At 42.1% G+C, this 20,486-nt stretch overlaps 2 protein-coding genes across 6 annotated transcripts in view; both read left to right on the forward strand.

Moving 5' to 3' along the window:
* The first annotated feature begins 816 nt into the window (after positions 1-816).
* On the forward strand, positions 817-13,047 carry PDCL2 (phosducin like 2). Its single transcript, XM_037393489.1, is given in 9 exon segments — positions 817-1,230; positions 5,488-5,608; positions 6,073-6,125; positions 6,127-6,164; positions 7,334-7,337; positions 8,716-8,855; positions 10,419-10,627; positions 10,963-11,020; positions 11,022-13,047. Coding segments are annotated over 9 exon segments (1,137 nt in total). The 3' UTR covers positions 11,122-13,047.
* Positions 13,048-14,238: 1,191 nt separating this feature from the next.
* The window catches only part of CLOCK (clock circadian regulator), a 67,831-nt gene continuing 61,583 nt past the window's right edge, over positions 14,239-20,486 (forward strand). For 4 of the 5 annotated variants that reach the window (XM_037382833.1, XM_037382823.1, XM_037382856.1 and 1 more), the window contains exon 1: positions 14,239-14,389. The gene's annotated coding sequence lies outside the window, so the exon portion shown is untranslated. Of the gene's footprint in view, positions 14,390-15,123; positions 15,308-20,486 lie in introns of those variants that run through there. The other variant, XM_037382847.1, reaches the window with a different exon arrangement.

Raw genomic sequence — 20,486 nt, forward strand, 5'->3', positions numbered from 1 at the left:
TAAAGAAACTCTACCAAAAGCATGTTAGCCTCACAACTTTCCTAGCTTCTCTCTCTTGAGCTTGTTTTCATACCAGGATTGTGTTAAAATACAAATTTTTAATTATGTTGAAAGTAACTAATCATTCAGTGTAGAAGGGAATTATTAACGTATTGGCTGGTCACGGTCTGAATTGATCTCAGCATTACTAATCCAGCTTCTGCAAGCTTGGATAAGCAGCTGAACTTCAGAAGATAGCTGCGAAAAGGGATGGCCTCAGAGGTGGAAACCAGCTGAAGTTCTTTCCCCTCTTCTTACCTGCTTCTTTTCCCCTCTGCTGTGTCTCCAGTTGGACTGGTGCAATTATTTGTGAACTGAGGATCTAGTTATATATGACCCCCGGTCAAAACTAATGCGAGGCCTGCCACAAAACGCTCATTGTATTGTATTGTATTAAATTAGGTGATTTGTTTCAGTTCTTCCCACAACTGCCTTACAAGCAGGCAGCGGGAGGCACAGGCCGCGGCTGGAGGGCGAGGCGGGGACCAGGGCTGCCCTTCAGGCACACCCGCGCCCCGCCGCCGCCTCGGGGGGCCCAGGCGGAAAGTGCCTCCGGTTTGAGGTTTTGTTTGGATTTTTTTTTAATTTTGCTTGGTTTCTGTTGTGGGTTTTTTTTTTTGTCTTCCTGAAATTCTTGTAAACGGGATCAGTTTTCTCAGCAATAACTTAAGACCGCTGGCTGGAACGGCCGGGCCGGCCACCCCGCCCCTCCCCGCGCTCCCGCCTCCCGCCGTTAGAACCGGTGAGGCCGGGGCGGCCCTGTCACCATCGGGTGAGATGGCGGCCGCCGCGGGGAGAGTCAGCGCCCCGGCGGCAGCCGTGCAGGTGGGCGGGAGGGTCACCCCAGTCCCGAGCTGTCCGAGTGGGGCAGCAGCTGAGGCCGAGGGCAATGAGGGACTTGAGGTGGGGCCGTCAAGGAAATGGGGCAGACTGCAGGCGGGTAGTGGGGGGAGGTGCCGAGCGAGCGCTACAGAGCCACGTCGTGCCGGCCGGGGCAACCGCCTCAACGGAGGCAGCCGGAGAGAGAAGGGGCCCGCGCCGCGGCGGGTGGCAGCGAGGTGGCACCGAGGTGGCAGCTGGCGCAGGGCCCCGCAGGGCAGAGAGCCGGGCGGCCGCCTGAGGCCACCTCAGACCTGGCGGGCGGGAGGGCAGATTGTGGGGGGTGCCTGGTGCAAACACACCAGGAAACCTGTGAGTTTAACTGTCGTTACAGCCCTGTAAGAATAATGAAATATTACACCCTGCTAGCTTGACAATTATAGGTGTAGCATATTTTAAAAACATTGAGAATTTGTTTCATGTCATTCGCCAAAAAAACCACCCCCCCTGCAAATCAAGTTTATTTGAAGAGTTAGGATTGGCATTACCCAGCCTGTGGGTTTCCCGACTTTCTATGTGCATCACCACTGGCAAAGCTGGTGGTAATTAACGTTATCATTGGCAACAGTGACAAGTTTTGTGAGTTTTTTTGCTTGAGATTGTGGCCTGCTATTAGAGTAATACTGCTTCAGCGCTCTACCTTCAAACTCCAGTTTACATGGGATCACTTCTGTCACTGCCTGGCTTCTTTGCACTCTTCCCATCAAATATCTTATGAATTTTTTGACACATATTTTCATATATTTCATATATTACTACAACCTTGAGCTAAACACTTAACACCAACTTTTTAAACATTGATTTAATTAAATCTGTTTAAAAAATGATAAAAGGTTTGCTGGTTTCTGATCTTCTCTTCCTTGACACTGGAGTTCAGATTTATGAGACGCCATCTCCTGTTACATTTACTGTGATATAGGATTCTTGATTTTTTTTTTTTTTGCTTTTACATTTGGTAGATCTAACAGCATCTAGAAAATGTCTAACGTACAACTGGTTACACAAACCTATTGAATGTTGCAAACATTAAATAGAAATAGTATAAAATAGCCCATTTATGTGAAATACTATGGAAAGATTTTATGTAGGACCTACATATACAGAAAAACACAAAGTGTCAAAATCATCCCTGGCAAAAACTGGCTAGAGCTTATCTTCTAAGTTACCTACATTCAAATTGTGTTTCAGTAGTCCTTTTTGTTGCATGGTTTTGAAATTATATGTCCAGTTATGATTATGTTTTTTATTATGTTTTATAATGCCTTGTGATTCTTCATAATCCTTCTACTGTGGAGAAAGATTTGCATTCTGTGAAGTGAGGAAATCTGATCTTGATTTAAGTCAAGACATCATACACTAAAGCACTTCTGAGGGTGGCAGAGTGCCTATCACTCGTGTTTCTTCAGTGTTTCCCTTGGGGGAGTAGGGCTCTTAGTTCTGTGGATTTTTTGATACCCTGGCTGTACCTAAGTAAAAATTTGGCTTTGGTGAAGGGTTGAAAACTTGCAGTAAGACTCAGTGTAGGACTTTTTTATGTCCTATTTATCACAAGGCATTATAAAACATAATAAAAAACATAATCGTAACTGGACATATAATTTCAAAACCATGCAACAAAAAGTAAACCCTAAGGAATTACAGTGTAACAAAATCTGCATTTGGGTTTTTCCTATTCTAGACCCATTAGTGACCATGTAATTAATTAGAATATATATGGAGCTTCTCTTCTATTCTTTCCAGTGGATTATATAAATTACTTTTCAGTCAAAGAAGGGGAAAACATAACTTATTTTTAGTTCTTCATCTATGTTTTCATATGTGGATAAAGTAAGTTTGCTAGTATATTTGAAAGACTTGGTGATGAAATAACCATGTTCTTAGAGGTAGAATGATACAGAAAGTAATTTTCCAAATAGTATAACTATTTACAATGGAGTTGTCATCTGTAGTCCAAAATCTGGATACTGGAGCTTTGTAGAAGGAACCAAAGTTTTAAGCTATGAAAACTCTTCCTTACCATAGCAATAAGGCACTAGATGTTTGCAAAGCTGGAGTGCTCTGCTAGTAGTGAATATTGGTAGCAGTACCCTTGCCTGCAGTCTGCTGAGCACATGTAGTAGGAGCGTTGGAGGAACTACTGCCACTTCCTTCCCACTCCAAATCCTGCCAAGCCCCGCTTTCTTCCTCATGGCAGAGAAACTGGCAGAGCCAAGTCTTCTTGCAAACCCACTGTACTTCCGTGGGAGTGATAGCGTGATTCCATTTACTCTCTTTGTGGATTTCCCAAGTATGTTTTCATCTACAGCACTCTTTTTAGCTTTGTGAAATTCCTGAGGCATGTGTAGCACTTGATCTTCATTAGAATTTGTTTTCATTCAAATTCTGTACAAGATCTTTGTTGGATAAAAACGAGTTAGCTGTAAGCTTGAAAGGCCAATGCAGTTCTCATGGGCATGGTAGTAATCCAATGGAAATCTTGGATGATTCCTTAGGTAAAATTATTGTAATATACTTCTTTTTCATTTGATGCTGCATTATTATGGAGTTATGAATAACACTAAATATTTCTGATACATACGTATTTATACAGAGATTTCTTTATGGAGGTTTTCAAACAAGTCATTATTTCAGGGCCAAAAATACCACACTTTTTGATTAACAACCTGTTTTAAATTAAATCTGCATTACTACTTCTAATCCATATTTGAGGCCTCCTAATGTGTTGCTATTCTACCATTCTGACGGCAGTCCAGTTGCAATAAACAGATTCTTTTAATGTAATTTCAGTAGAAATGCAGTCTTATAAATAGCATGCAGTTCCTTTATCTTAACTGTTTAATTAAAATTACCACAAATGTAGACTTAACACCTACAGAAGTCCTGTGCTACAAATTTGGTGTATGAAGTAGCCTATGTTGACACATTAATATTAATAATTTGTATAAAAATATTTTTCTTCTTATTCTAGGCATTGTTTTACATGTTTATTCACAGTGTCAATACCTTGTTCATAGTAGAAGCATAAAAATACTGATACAAAAATCTTGCCTGTATAATGCTGTATTTCTTTAAGTATGTTTGACTAAGCAGCATATAGTTTTGAGTTTCTAAAGTAGGTTTCCATATATCTTTTAGACAATTTTTTAGCTGATATTTTGGAGACAGATTATTTTATCTATGCTTACATTTTGAGTTTTCTTTCTCTCTTATTATCTTGCTGTTTTCTGTTAATAAGTGAAAAATTACAAATGAATATTCATAAGAGAATGATTGTGGTGAGTTAACCTTGGTTGGACACCAGGTGCCCACCAAAGCAGCTCTACCACTCCCCTCCTCAAACTGGGCAAGGGAGAGAAAATGCAACGAAGAGCTTGTGGGTTGACATAAGGACAGGGAGATCACTCAGCAGTTACTGTCATGGGCAAAACAGACTCAGCTTGGGGAAATTAAGTTTAATTTATTACCATTCAAATCAGAATAGGATAATGAGAAAGAAACAAAAACTTAAAAACCCCTTCCCCACCCCCTCCCTTCTTCCTAGGCTGAACTTCACTCCCAGTTTCTCTGCCTTCTCGCCACCAGTGGCACAAGGGAACGGGGGTTCTAGTCACTTCATTACAGTTGTCTGCTGCTCCTTCCTCCTCCAGTGCAGGACTCGCACACTCTTCCCCTGCCTCAGCATGGGGTCCCTCTCATAGAAGACAGTCCTCCACAAACTTCTCCAACATAAGTCATTCTGATGGGCTGTAGTTCTTCATGAACTGCTCCAGTGTGGGTCCCTTCCACAGGGGGCAGTCCTTCAGGAACAGGCTGATCTGGTGCAGGTGCCCCCCAGGGCCGTAAGTCCTGCAGCAAACCTGCTCCAGTATGGGCTCCTCTCTCCTTGGGTCTACAGGTCCTGCCAGGAGCCTGCTCCAACATGGGCTTCCCATGGGGTCACAGCTTCCTTTGGGCATCCACCTATGCCAGTGTGGGGTCCTCCATGGGCTGCAGGTTGATATCTGGTCCACCATTAACCTCCATGGGCTGAGTGGCACAGCCTGCCTCACCACGGTCCTCACCATGGGCAGCAGGGGAATCTCTGTTCTGACACGTGGAACACCTCGTCCTCCTCCTCCTCCTCCTCCTCCTCCTCCTTCTTCACTGACCTTGGTGTCTGCAGAGTGACTGCTCTTACACAGTCTCACTCCTCTCTTCTGACTGCAGTTGCACAGGGTTTTTTTCCCCCCTTCTTAAATATATTATCCCAGAGGTGCTACCACCGTCCGGTGCTGATGGGCTTGGCCTTGGCCAGCAGCAGCTCTGGCTTGGAGCCGGCTGGCATTGGCTCTGTTGGACATAGGGGAAACTTCTTGCAGCTTCTCACAGAAGCCACCCCTGCAGCCCTCTGCTACCAAAGCCTTGCCGTGCAAACCCAATACAATGAAGGTCCGTGAAGGTACTGAAGCCTTTAAGTAATGGTGTTTTGTTATATTCTTACTATATTCCAAAGTGAAAAAGGGCTGGTTTTGATTTTAAAAAAGGTGCATAAGACTGATTTGTTGATTTAGTTTCATAATATCAAAACAGGATCCAAATGAAGATACTGAATGGAATGACACACTGAGAAATTTTGGAATTTTTCCTTCAAAAGAAAAACCGAAAGATGAAATTGGAGAAATGGTTTTACACTTGCAGAAAGAAGCAGAAGGCAAGTAAAATTAAAAATACATGCCATTATTATGACAAAATTTTAAAAGTGGAGTTATTTTCAATAATGCTTTTTGTAACCACCATCGTACAGTAATTTTATGTTATTTTAACTATTTTCGTTTTGTTATTTTAAAAAGAATTCTGAATTAAACATACAACACAGTGACAAACTTTATGGCAGGTAACATATGGATAACAGGTTTTTAAAATTTCATAAAGAAACCGGTCAGTATAGGCAAGATTCACATTCTTAACAATTGGTAGTAATCTGCTCCTGTATTTTGTGTTTTCCTGTATAGTTATAGCTAAATAAATTTCATTTTTTTCTGTCTCTTACCCAGAGCTATGCCAAAGTTGACTAATTTCTGAAATTAGTAGATCTTTATCTGTCATTAGTTCCATGTCTATATAATACTTTTCATACATTTAAAATGTTTGCAGACACTTTGGAGAACTTCCTAGTGAAACCATATGAAAGAATGAATCTTGAAGAATTGAAGGAAGCTGAAGATGACTGATGACAATGATGATAGAAAAGCTTTTGAAATGTACAGGTATAGTAAGATACTTCTATCCAGATTAATAGTGCATGTCACTATTGTATGTGTACATGCTCCTGAAAAGTAAACTCAGAATCTTTTGAATAATAATGTTGGCTGACTGACACAAGGGCCTTTTTTCACCTTCTGCTCCTTTGCCAGCAGATAGAGGGCACCAACATTCCTGTCCTACTTCTTTCTGATTGCCAGTGGCAAAGAGAAGCAGTTTACACCGTATTTTATCTTGACATTTTGTTAGAACAGAATTATTTATTCTGAAAGCTGGATATTTGAGAGAGAAAGAATAGAAGGGGCCACAGTGGAAACCAGTGTTATACATCCTCAGTTCTGCTGAAGAAATAGTACGGTACTGTATGTTGAGAGGCATTGTATGTCCGAAGGGTTTATCTAAGTTACACAAGTACAGTTCATTCTCTGTTTGCTTGATTAAACTGTACTCCTCACTTTGCCACTCTGAAGATATTCTCTACCAGTCTTTAGGAGTCAGAACAACGATGATTAACGCTCAAAGGAGGAAGTTCTGTATCACATTTTCTCTCTCCTCTTCTGGATAGCAGTTTCTGTGGATTTCAAGCCAGGAAGAAATGGACAGAGGGTTGATCGAGAGTATCCTTTCTCTCTCATGTTGCACAAGAACACTAGAAAAAACAGGGTCCCAACATACATGGTTCCAACTTTGTGAAAGATACTGTTGTGTGTGTGGAATGCATGCCACCTATATCAGGATGGCATGCCATTAAAGAAGAAAACTGTATTGCAGTGCTGGAATCAAACTGTTTAGTATTTTTAATTGATAATTAAATAATTAATCTCAGTATTATGAGCAAAATACATCTTTTGTATAATTTTGTGTAAAGCAAAAATACTGCCTTTTGGATAGCACTTATTTCTGGCACAATATGCTTTCTAAATATATTATTGAAATAAAAATGCAATATAAAATGTGTTACGAATTACAGTTTCACTATGTCATTCACTGCAGTTTCTCTGCTAGAATGGTGGTAGTTGATAAACTTGTGTGGTTTTGAAATGTGTTTATCAAGTCAACCGAGGACTCCTAATACACAATTATTGTGTTTATTTTGCTTCTTATCCAAGATTAATTTTAATGGCTTTTATATTTCTGACTCCATGAAAATAGTCATTTTAAGTTTATATTGAAGGAAGGCTCAGGGGAGATCTAATCAATGTCTATAAATACCTGAGTGGAGCGCATAAAGCAGCCAGAGCCAGGGTGTTGCCAGTAGGGCCCAGTGACAGGACAAGAAGGGCACAATCTGAAACATGGGAGGTGTCCTCTGAACATCAGGAACACTTTTTTACTATGAGGGTAACTGAACACTGGCACAGGCTGCCCAAGGAGGTTGTGGAGTCTCCATCCTTGGAGATGTTCAGAAGCCATCTGGACATGTTCCTGGGGAGCCTGCTCAGTGCACACCCTGCTTGAGCAGAGGGGGTTGAATCGACCTCCAGAGGCCCCTTGCAACATCAGCCATGCTGTGATTCTGTAGTTCTGTGATCTATCATATCCTGTTCTTAGGCAAAACTTTACTTAGCTATTTATTAGGCGTACACCAATCATTTTACTTACAATACCATGCAGGGTCAATATGTTTTCTGAATTCAGGTTCAGAAAAATTTGACACCTTGTATGGAGACTTAGTAATTTTAGCTACACTGGACATACACATGTATATTTTTGTAGGCGTTTTACAAAGTCCTCTGCTGAGTTCTGCAGAGCTTTGTACTGTAAATAAGAAAAATGAGACATGCAGTTTACACAGAATAAAAAAGTTAATGTGATCAAAACTTTTCCTCTGCCTAGAATCTACCTGTACTTACTGCTCTTGCATTATTAAAATGACTAAAATAATTCTAATGCTAATGCTGTATATCTAGTGCTGTATTCTCACAGGAAGACAATAATTCACATAATTATGTGGAAGTTGTGAACCTAAATTGTCATGCATTGTTGTTAGAGTGTAAAACCATTGCACATATATTATTTAATCTTTTTTTGAAAAGCCACTTTTATAGTGGCTTTCGGTTAGTAAAATTAATAGTTGCTTTTAGTTCAACAAATCTCAGTAAGGCATTTCCCTTTTCTACCTTGCAAGTATTTTTATAGATGAATACTGCCATCTACTGTTTTTACATTCCAATTTTCTTGAATATTTTAAAAATTGTCTGGTGTAAGTACTAGTAGTTCTTCCTCAAACTAATCTCATTTTCAGAATCATAAAAACAAATAGTACCTGCTTTATTTTTTCTTGCTTTGTCTGAAATGATAAACCCTTGTGCAATGTTACTTGTTTTCCGTATCTGATACTGATGAACTAAGAAAATGTATTTTAATGTTATCTTAATTTATATAGATTAGCATAGAAGCCTTTCTAGCTCTGAAATTATGTTAGAAGACCTTGAGCTAAAGGGTTACTCGAAGTGCTTTTTAAGGTAATCGAGAGAAATGCACTAGATATTACTTTAAAATGCATTTTAAATGTTCCAAAATGCTTATTGTTATAATTATGTTTTAATTATGCAGAAACGCATGCAGGAATGGAAGTGTCTTCAGAGGAGGCCAAAGTATGGGGAGCTAAGATAAATTTGTGGAGAGCAGTATGTAAAGGAAGTTAAAAATGCTCCAGGCGATGTTTGGGTTATAATTCATCTTTATTGGTCAAGGTAATTACATTCTTGTTTGTGTTGTTGAATTCTTCAATATAGAGAATTGGACTGGTAAGTAAAAAGCAATACCAAGAAAAATGAAATACAGTAAACTAATGAAAAAATTGTTTGGAGGCAATGGAATCACAGAGCATGGGACCTCCTTGATTTGTTGATTTACTAACTTGCAATAGTTAATCACTTTCGTTCAGTTATATGAAAGATTTCTTTGCTGCGTGTGCTTATCACCATGCACTTAACCTCACTGAGATTTCTGAATTTCACTGAGTGTTGTCCACTATCTGTGTTAAAGAAAGTTTGCAGATTCTTTTCTCAGCAGGAGTGCTCTAAAGGGATTATTCTACCTTTATTTCCCCTTCAACTCAAACAAAGCAAAAGCCCAATAGGAAAACTCTCAGTTATGAAAACTGAGCAAAGCTAGGGAATTTGTTAGTTTATCAGTTCCCCAATAAATTCTCTAATGATAGCAGAAGTTGTGACAGGATCCAGCAGAATGTCAAAGCAAGTCCATTAGTTTTTGAAAAGCACAGAGAATTATTATGGAATGTTGAATGCAGTTTTTAGATCCAGAATAGATTTGTCTTTTCCTTCTTTTTAAGCCTGCAGGGAGAAAGCATCTTTGATTCTTCTCAGTTGTCAGGAATTGAGTGTTATTTCCAGAGGCAATAGAACAATCAAATGAGATTGCTTAAATCACAATAATTTAAACTTACAGGTCTGAAGAAAGAAAAAAGCAGCTTTTCTTGCTTTTGCTTTTGTTTACTGGAGAACTAATTCTATACTTTACCATTGCATAAGTAAGAGTCTGTGAGGAAAATCGTAATTTCTTAGGAATGAATAGGAGATCTCTAAAGTCTCATATGGCTTGTAACAAAACTGCCTGCCCTGTCTTTGCCAACGAGAGGGTACTGCTGGGAGTCACCGAGGGTCCATAGGCTAAATCAGCTTCTCGAGCTTCAGTTAACAGTAAAGATCCGCACTTCTCAAAGGTTAACGGGATGCAGGGGATCAAAAAAATTCCATTGTTTTGGAGCGTGTGTTTCTTTTTTGCTGAAGTTGATACAGTGATCGTATTGCAAATAGTAGCTATGAAAGTAATGAACAAGCCTATGGTAGTAGTACGACTATATTGGTTTCCCCAATGTTACTTTTTTACTAAAAAATTCACAATTTCACTAAAAGAATGAAGTAAATAAATGTTAAACTGAAAGCCAGTTCAAATAAATTGAAGTAAAATGTATATTACAGATTAAAAGATCTCATTTGAACTCTACAATAAATGGGACGGAATGAGCTGAGGCACAACACTCGAAGCATCTAGTAGCGATACTCACATATTTGATAGATTGTGTCCATTATGTATCTGTACTTGGACAGCTCTTTAAATCACGATTTTAGAAGCAGTTAAATAAAACTTGTGGTGCAATTCTTGTAACAAATTAAAGGCAGACTATAAGAAAAGGTATATTTATTCTTCAAAGGCTTTATTTTTAATAACTTCCATTATTTTACAAATAATGTACAGCAGAAGTGTCATCATACTTTCTTATTCTTTTCTAGCATCCTGATGTGTTTGCTGGTTAATGAACATCTCAGCCTGCTAGCCATAAAGTTTCCAGAAGTCAAGTTTCTCAAAGCCATTGTGAACAGCTGTGTTCAGAATTACCATAACAGATATTTGCCCACAATACTTGTATATAAAACTGGTGAAATAAAAGGCAGCTTCACTGGAGTAGCTGAATGTGGGGGAATACGTCTTAAGGTGGAAGGTATAAGAAATATTTTAAAACAATTCATGTTATAGAAATTTTATGTTTGTAATCATTAGATCTAAAGATCATTGTTTAAAGGTGGAGAAGTTTTTTGATTACATTTGCAGAAAAAAAAGTCTACAAACCCCAAAGAATTCATGTAATTCTGCAGTAGGAATACTGGATAAGCATGGATATTTTGCAGTTTCATGGTTATAGATATTTTACTGAGATAAATAAGTTGTCGCAAGGGTGGCTCCATTTTTTGTTGTTGTTGAGATGGATCTTGGCCTTAATAGAAGTCTTTTTCCTCTTTTGTAATTATCAGAACAAATTGTAATTTGTTGTTACAGAGCTCGAGTCAAAACTAGCAGAAGTTGAAGCAGTAGAAACCGACTTAGAAGAAACCCCCCAAAGACATTATGAGTAAGATGACACTATCAGCACAAAATATTTTTGCTCATGAAAACACCAATACAAAAAGCTGTGATACGAAACGCTGTGTTGCTTGAGAAAAATTGAATGCAGATCATTTTTTCTGACATAAATTAACTGAAATACTTTTTTTTTTTCTCCTTTGGCAAGTCTGAAACAATAAAATTTTTTTGTTTCCATTGTGGGTTTTTTTGTGAAAGAAATTGACATAGTGAATGAAAGCCATATTTACCTTTAGATATGTATAGATGGCTGTCACTGACACAGAGAATCTGGATTCTTCATTTCATACAAACTCTGCTTAAATGGAATGGGATAAGGAGGGTAGTAACTGGTAGGTTCCAATTCATACTTTATTATTCCTTTTAGCCAGCATAAGTAGAAGATACTCCTTTAATTCACAGTGAAATGACTAGTGGAACTCTGCTCAAAGTACCTTCCGAGTTCCACCCAGTGAAAAGGTGACAAAGACAATAATGTGTATAGTGATATAAAATCAGGATTTGGCTCTGAATCCATTGACTAACAGTTCCGTTTGTTTGACATGTGTTCAAGAATTTTCTCCAGTGTCTAGGATGATCTTCCCACTCTTTTAAAACACTGACAGTTGGATCAGTTTTTCCTTCCTAATAAAAATAAGTATATTCTTAACAAAACTGTTTACAACTGTAGATAAGCAAAACTACAAGAAAGCATGCTCCCGATTCAGGTAGGTGTTACGCTCCCATGCATGCAAGGTGTGAAGAGAGACAACACGCTATCTCTACTTTGTTTTTCTGAAGAATTACTACTAGTTACTAAAGATCTTGTGGCAAATTTGATATATGCAGCATGATGTTATTTTTAGCCTCCTGGCTTCTTGACTATATTCTAGTTCTGATAATTATGCATTTTTATTGAAAATATTCCTGCATTTTCTCCTGGATTTTTCCATTCCTGCTGTATCCTATTATCTTTACTACATTTCATCATAGGAACATTATCTATGCTTTGCATGAGTAATGAAATGATTAGTTTTGTTTGTATCACATTTTCCTCAATTGAAAGCTAGAAATAGAGTATGAATCAGTAACTAAGAAAGTGTTTTTATCCTAATGCTTTTTAAAATTCCTCCAGCGGAAAAACTGAGCTCATGGTTCGCTCTTTAGCAGCGTTACTGTTAAAGAGGTTCCTATCCCTACAATACCTCTGCATAAGACTTCAGTCACAAGGTGACTCAAATGGGGAAACTGACCCACCTGAAAAGTAACCCAGAAAAAAAAATCCATGAGATTTTTGCAGCCAAGTCAAATTCCTTCATTCCAGACACAAACACTAATGAGGCTTCTACAGATACACATTTGTAACTACACTTTTAGATATATTGCTGTTTAGGAGATGAACTGAAAAATAAACAGCCTTGTCACTGAGAAAGAAAACTCAGAGTATTTACATACTATTACCACTGAGCAATGTTTTATTTTACAGAAAACAGTTCGCTGCAATGTCTGCTGCATGCAGAGCAGGTTTATGCAAACATAACTGCTGCATATTTAAGCATATTCCACTTCTGTAGTAGGCAGTGTGGCTGGAATCTGTTACAGCTGTACATAAAGACCTTGCAGTATCAGTTAGTCGTCTCTGAGTAACATTTACGATACCTGATGTTTGTATTTATTAGCTGGGCTTTTTCACAACTTTCTCCACAAAGTCGGTAATATGGGCTCATCTTACAGTTTTTGTAAGCTTTAATATCACACAAACACAGTAACACTTTTATTATCAGAGACAGTCTTGCAAACTCCTATGATAGCTATGATGCTGAAATGATACATTTTTCCAAACAGATCTACATCTCGTCACTGTGTAGCGACATAGCCTGCCTAAAAAATCCTTCAACCCCCCATACAGGGCACTTCAGTCAATCGAGTTCACAATTACTTTTACCATGCCACCACCCCCCCAAACTGTAAGCAAATGAGAAGCACTGACTTAAATCACGGCTTTTCAGTCAGAAAGCAGCAAACTCATTTGCTGTGAGCCTTCCATCAGCTTGGTGGTCCAGAAACCTCTCAGACCGCAACAGCCAATGTTAGTACTGTACAAAATAAATTGTGCAAACCGTGTAGTATTAGTACAGTGTCTTAGAGATGCCAGAGTTTTATTAGGTGCTGAGATTTTAAATTCAGCTAGAGTCATTACTTATTTTTAACGTTAGTAAGACTATTCTATAAAATTGGTATCAACAGCATTGCACGCTAACAAAAGGCCCGAGACGGTCAAGTCTGCTCTCTGCCACTCTGTTAGTTTTACCCTTTGTGCACACCGATAAAAGAAACCACCGACCGCCGTCAGGGTTATTCGTATCCCTGAATGACTCGTGCTGGCACGTCCGTTCCCCGCGAGCACCCGAGCTGCTGCCGGCTGCCCTCTGGGAACGAGCGAACGCGCCGCGCCAAGCGCTCAGGCGCTGCCCGGAACGGCCGTTCGCACCGGGTTTACCGTTCGGGCAGGGAGGCCCCGCCGAGGGCTCGGCCCCGAGCTCTGCGCCCGCCCGCAAACCCAGCCCCGCAACACCCTGGCTGGCGGCGGCCGCCCCGCCTGTGCCGCAAGGCGGCCTCGCTCGCAGCCTCCCGCGGCGCCGCTGCCCGGAGGCGGAGCGCGGCCGGGCGACGACCCCGCTCGCCGGCTCCCCACCTCGCAGCCCGGCTACCGTCGGCCCGGTGAGCCCCGGGGCTCCGAGCCGGAGACGCGGCGCTACCAGGTCCGGCCGAGTCGGGCTTCCTCGATCCCGAGGCGCCCGGACGCGACCCCGCGGGAGCGCCGCCCCCGCGGCCGATGACCGATGGCCCACGCCCCGCCCGGCAGCGCGGCCGCCGCCATTTCCTCCTCGAGCGGAGCGGAGCAGCAGGGAACCGGGTGAGGTGAGCCGAGGTGAGCCGAGGTCAGGCAGGCGCGGCGCCCACTGCGCCTGCGCGCCCCCCCGCGCCCGGCCCCTCCCCTCCCCGCCTCGCCCCGCCCAGCCGGCCGCGGGCGGGCGGGCGCGCACGCGTGGAGGGCAGGCGGCGGGCCCGGGCTCGCCTCTCCGCCCGCCGCCGCCGCGCCGCGCCTGCGCCCTGGCGGGGCCCCGCGCGCGGGCCGGGGCGCTCCGGCTTGCAGTGCGCCTCGGCGCACGCGCGGTGGCGCGAGGCGCCGCGGCTGCCGGCGGTGGGCTCGGCGGCGCAGGCGCGGTGGCGGGGGACTCCCGGGCCCGGCTGCTGGCGCTGCCGCTGGAGGAGGCTCTGTGCCGGCGGCGGGCTCGGGGCAGCGCGCAGGGAGCGGCTTTCGCCGGGAGAGGTCGGGCGGGCAGCGGCCGCGCGCGGCCGGGTAAGGAGAGCGCCGCGGGGCGGGGCGGGCGGCTCCGCCGGGCCCGGCTGCGGCGGGGGGGGAAGGCGGGGGACGCCGCGGCGCGGGGCCGTTGAAGTTTGACAGCGCTGGCGGGTCCCCCGCCGCCGGGGCAGCGGCGGCCCGCGGGGAGGGCAGCGGCTGCCCTTGGGCAGGGCGCGGGCCGGGGCGGCCGCCGCCGGAGACGGGGGGCGCTCGCGGGGCACCCGCTAGGCCCGGTGACCCACTTTGCTCCTGTCACAACTCCCGGGCACGTTTGGAGTCCTGCCCGCCTGGCCCTGCGCCCGCCCGGGCCGCTCCCGCCCCCGCCGCCCGGGCTGCTCCCTGGCATCCCCCGCCGCCGGGCCGAGCCGTGCCGAGCCGAGCCGAGTCCCCGGCCCCTCGGCGGTGGGGCGGGCAGAGCCGCGGGCGGCGCCTCCCCCCGGGGCACGTCCGTCGCTCCCCTCCGTGGGGCGGCTCGTCTAGCGGGTGCCGGAGGGGCTCGCCCGGCCCCGCTGCCCCACGTGCGGGGGAGCTGCTCCGTGCAGCGCGGTGAGCGGGGAGGGTGTTTACCGGGCGGGCGGCCGCCGAGGGACCGCGGCGGCGGGTGCGGGCCCGGGCCCTCCCTGCGGCGGGACGGCGGTGCGGGGCCTCCGGCGGCGCCGAGTGCCGCTGCGGCAGGTGGGCTGGCGCTGCGGGGCTCAGTACGCACCACGCTGGATTATGTTTTTCGCTCCGATAACTTTATTGCCGTGCCTGCAGCGGGTTCATGCTGTTAAATGGAAGGATTTCTCAGTAGCTCCCGGTCCTCTCCCGGCTTACGTGCATCCTTGGGATCAGTGTGTCAGACACTCCGTGTGTGAAATATGACGAGCGAGGGGCTGGAAATCCGTGGCACTTCGGTTTTGTCTTTCTGTTAAGGTAGATTCGGATTCTCGGTTGGCTTCACTTTCAAATTCCTGGTACTTCAGGCCTGGATTTGAAATGTATTTTTCATGAGGAAGAGTGGCCGTGTACTAATCAAATGTATTTGTAGCAAGGTATTTTTATAAGGCCGTTGTGTTCATGTTTGTGTTAAAAGTTGACCTACTAAGGCACAAAGAAAGATACAGCTCTGGCTGGGGTATGAAGTGGCATGGAGAGGCTGATCGTAGAGCATGATCCTCTGAATACTTAAAGTATTTTTTTTATTGTTTTTTTCCCTTTTATTTTATTACATGGCTTGACAGGCGGTGCTTTCGGGGGCAGTGTTGCACCCAGCTCGCACCTCTGCTGCCCCCCTCAGCTGCACCGGCACAACGGTTCGTGGAACCCTGTCCCGTAATCGAGTTGGGGAAATGATCCAGGTTAAAATTAACTACCTTTTTTTTTTTTTTTTTTTTTTTTTTCTTTTTTTAAATGCAGTTATATTTAACCCAGATCATTTCTCCGGGTGACAGGTGTGCCAGAAGGCAAGAGGATTGTTTAAGCAAATACTCTAATGGAAGAAGTACTTGAGAAATACACCTGGCAAAGTTCAGTATGAGCAGTTAGTTTTGTTTCACACTGTTCAGTCTTACAGGAATAAAATAAAATTGATTTTGTCTATACTTATCTGTGGGGTTTGGGCCATTATTTGAAATTAGACAGGATTTGACTGTTGTAATAGAGAAATTCTGCTTGACAGGACAAGTAACTGCATTTTTTTTCTTAATAAACTATTGATTTGCATACATGTCCATTTAAGATACTTTCTCAAATGTGTTACAGAGACTGCTTTCAGATTACCAAACATTACGTATTTGGGGTAGGGTTTTTTTACTTGAATGTGAATGCTAGCGTTTTTAACATCTGAGAATTCTGTTGGTAAGGCAAGAGTTACCTCTTAAGAAACAGTCCAAACAGGAAAAAAATAACTCCTGGGTTGATATTTAATAGCTTAAGATGTCATTCAGCCATGTCTTGTTTTTTATTTCTTCCGCTTCATGTTCTTACATAGGAAAGTTTAATACACATAGGTAAAATAAAAGGATGTGAGGAAACAGAGAATGTTTTCTTTATTAATGCACTAAGGACCCCATAAACTGTATTGTAGCTAATTTTACTCTTTTTGTACTCCGTAATTTAAAAAATGAATGGTAATTATTTTAAGTTTAATTTATAGTATCGGGTAATTATCTTGTTAGTATAGAATTTCACTGAAGTCATGAATCTTCGTGGATGGATTGGTCTTGCCAAGGAAATTGCTGCTTTCAAGAGCTTTCAGCTTTGGCTATGTTTTTGCCCCTATTCTAAATCTGTGCAGAAAGTTGTAGTAGTACAGATACAGACCCCCACATTCCCCATGTGTTCTTTGTATGAAATGTTCTATATCAGTTTGAAAAGTTGTGAAATTTTTACTACAAATTATAGACTTGTGTTGAAAATAGTTGTGAATCAAAAATGCAGTTTGCTTCTCTAGGTAATTTCATCTTTGAAAACAGCTCCCTTCTTAGCTGTGCACCCCTTCAGGAGATATGTGTAGTTTGCTGTCTGAAGCCTCACAGCTTCAGCCTAATTTTGTAGATTGAAAACTATGAATAGTTCTCCTCTTACAATAGAAAATCAGTACCCTAATACAGTTTTTAATACAAAACACACTATAATCAGGAAGAAATGGAATTACAGCTAAGGTGCCTTCCTTTTTATCATATTGTAATGAGTTAGTTTTTCTTGAGGAAAAGACTTTGGTAGATGTTTGAAGTAAGGAAAAATACATTTTAATGTTTCAGTATTTCTAAAGTACTAGTTTCCATATGAATGCTAGAAATTGTAAAGGCCAGATGATAAAGCAGACCTAGAGATGTTTCCAAGGTTAGGTGGTATTAGTAGTTGGTTGTGTAGCAAAGACAATAGTAGCTGTTTCTGCCATTCTTACCTTCTATTTACTTGTTTTGCAAAGTATTTTGAGTTGGTTCACCCTGTAGAAAGCTGTACTGGCACTGCTGTAGGGGAGGCAGGAACAGGAGAGAGTCAACAGGCTGCTGGGAGAGCAGTAGCTGTTCTAAGGTAAATTTATCTCTGGAGGGGAAAAAAAATAATCAGTGGGACTACAGACAGACAGTGGCCAAACCATTCAGCTGTCTCTCTGATCTTCTACTAATACTGAATTATTATTAGTAGTATTGGTATTAGTATTTTGAATTTAGTGATCTTTCAGAATACAAAGAGGTGTAGGAAGCACACCTTCAGTCATGTAACAGAGTCTGAAATGAAAGATTCCAGTGTCTGAAATGTAACTTTGGCACAAGCAAATTTGGCCGTATCAGTTGGGAGGATATCTCACTCGCTTCTGTGGGTGATCCACCTGGGGAAAACAGTTTACTGCTGCAGTTGGTTGTTTTGTTAATTCAGTTAATGGGGATCTGTAATAATTTGAAACTGTTTGTTGGACATTTCCCCCATTCATTTGCTGCAGGAGTTAAAGATGTGAAACGCAAAATCAGAGAAGAGGAAGGAGACTCATGGTTAATGCAGCTGTGTGCTGCCCTGAAGGATGGAATTCTCAGCCCTTACTGTTGCCACAAAATTACTTTGTAATGCAAAAGCCACTTTAATTTTGGCATACCTCATGCCTGAGTGTTTAATTTTATAGTCTTAATATTCTCTTACCATACTGTTTGTGTATAATATAAATTCTTAATTATAGCCGCTTTCAGAATATATAATCATATATGTAAAAAGTTTCGGTGCTCTGCATTTGTCATATTTAGTATTATGTGGAAGCAACAAGGCTTCTCAGATTCTTTCAACACTTCAGCGTTATAACTTTGGACTCTTTCCAGTTGTTACATTTTGTCATTAAAATCACTGAATTAGTTTTCTTACTCTGCACTGATGATCTGAGGAGCATTGCTGAGTATATTATAAAATCATCATTAATAGTATTAATATTTTATTTAATATAGATCCTTAAAAATTAGATATACCCACAAAATTCAAGACCGATAAAGACTTATATTTAGAGGGTGAAGCTTATGAAGCTTAGTAGATACGATGGGCATTCCTCATCTTCGTGATAAAAATGTAGTCAAGTTAGGCATTAAGATGGCTACTTCAGTGCTTTGTCCTTAAAACTGTGTGTTTAATAATCTCAGCGTATGTGAGAAAGCTTCAGTTTTGCAGTTTATATCATTTTACCCATAATGACAGCCTGGTACCACAAGAGAAATGGCACTAGGCTATTATCCTTATGTTAAAACAGAAGAAAATTGTTCCTGCAGTAAGACAGCTCCATTCAAAGTGAATTTAAAAACAAGTATGTGTGGCCTTGTTCTCCTCTCAGAAGTTTTTGATGTATGTTAGTTTGGTGTATGGCCAGATCCATAAAATAATATAGAGGAGTCAAAACTATGTTTTAGATGAATTTTGGGTGTCTAGCCCCAAATAAAATTGTAGCCACATGTTGTTTAAATTTTATGGATCTCCTAGGTTTTCACTAGTAAAGTTTTCTAAACACCTTGAAGTTTTGTTCTCACTGAGCTCTTCCATAATCTTGTCGCAACTGAGCATCTTGGCATCTAAACCTGTTTACTATTCATAAATTAGGCAAGCTGTAAATTAGGCATTCATTTGTCCAAAGGCATGTTCAAACCACGCCTTGGGCACGCCTATGGGACTGGACTCGGACCAAAACCCTGTGGTGACTATCCCTTTTGTTCAGAAACACAAAAGAGGTGAGGAGGAAGAGGTTTTATTGATGGCTTCTTTAAAAAAAACCACAAAAGCAAACAACAAATCAGCAAAACCCCAAACCCTAAAAATCCATTTTTCCTTGCGTACAAGATGATTAAAGTCTAATTGGGCCAAAGAGAGATACTAGACCAGTTATTTTTTTGGAGAAAAAGGAATTGAGTACCTGTGTTTCTGGCCTATGCTCCGTAACCTATTTTGTATTTTATTGCATTTAAAATTTTAAATGCCATTAGGAGCTGGAAACCAGCACTTGTCCTCTTGTTTGGGTGCCCTTCTCTGTAGACAGGCAGGCACACTGCTGGTTCCGCCCTGTCCAGCAAAGCTTTGCTTTTTATTTTTTCTTCCATGTTCTGAAGATTGCCACTGAAATGAGAAGTTATGAGTTCATTCATCTTCCTAGTGCAGCATGGATTCTGCTGAGAGATTATGGTTTGAACCCCTTCTGGCAGAGTAGAGGCTGGCTTTCAGATTTCTCTGTTCCAGGTTACTGTGCTGTAACCCTGTGCTGCTGGGCAAAATGAGCGCACATCTTTTTCCTCCTGCTCGCATATTAAAGGGAATATATTACTCCTGTTTTATGGGAAGAGCTTACCTATATACATCAAGGACGAGGACCAGGATTGTGAGTACTAATCATACCTGTGTCCTAGGCCTTCAGAAACAGGTGAAGGCATAATAATTGTGTTCACTCGTTACTGTTATGGTTTGCATCTCTACTAACTTTTTCAGAAGTCTTGCTGAGTGATGCAACTCTCCCTGGCTTTAGTGCTTTAGAATTGCGGATCCCGTTGTATGAAATTCTCTTTTTGTGCCCTGCTGATAGTCTCTTCTAGTGAAGGCTATACTTTAGGATAGTATTGCCTATTACAGCCAGAGCAGGCAGGAGAACTTAATTAGTAACTCATGATGTGGTAGTGATGTTGTTGTGGGACACTTAGAAGGGAAGGAGTATCTGGGAATGGGCTGATCATTCAGCAGGATGTCTGAATTTTAAGTGCTTTGTAGTATGGTATAGTATTGCTAACAACATAATCTACAAGAGTTTTTAGGTTCAGCTCCACAAGTTTGTGAGTGTATTGCTCAGTTGCTTGCAGAAGGATGGTCTCAGATCCCATAAGCATCTCATAATCTGCTGAGCTGGTAGATACCCAGAAAGTTCCAGCATTTTCTTTTAAATACCATCGGAGCAAGTATTTGTGAACATACAGGAGGCAGGCTGGCCTGTTAAAAGTGGCTCTTGTAGGAGGGAAGAGGTTAATGTGTGAATTTCCTAGCATGTACGTTACAAATCTTGAAGAAAGACGTATTTTTACTTACTAAATTATTATCTTAGAGAATGTGATGTGTTAAGCTACCTAATAAAAAAAACCACTCAAATTGTATTAAT

The sequence above is a fragment of the Falco rusticolus genome, chromosome 1 (genome assembly GCF_015220075.1).
Source record: "Falco rusticolus isolate bFalRus1 chromosome 1, bFalRus1.pri, whole genome shotgun sequence".
In the NCBI taxonomy this organism is placed as follows: Eukaryota; Metazoa; Chordata; class Aves; order Falconiformes; family Falconidae; genus Falco; species Falco rusticolus.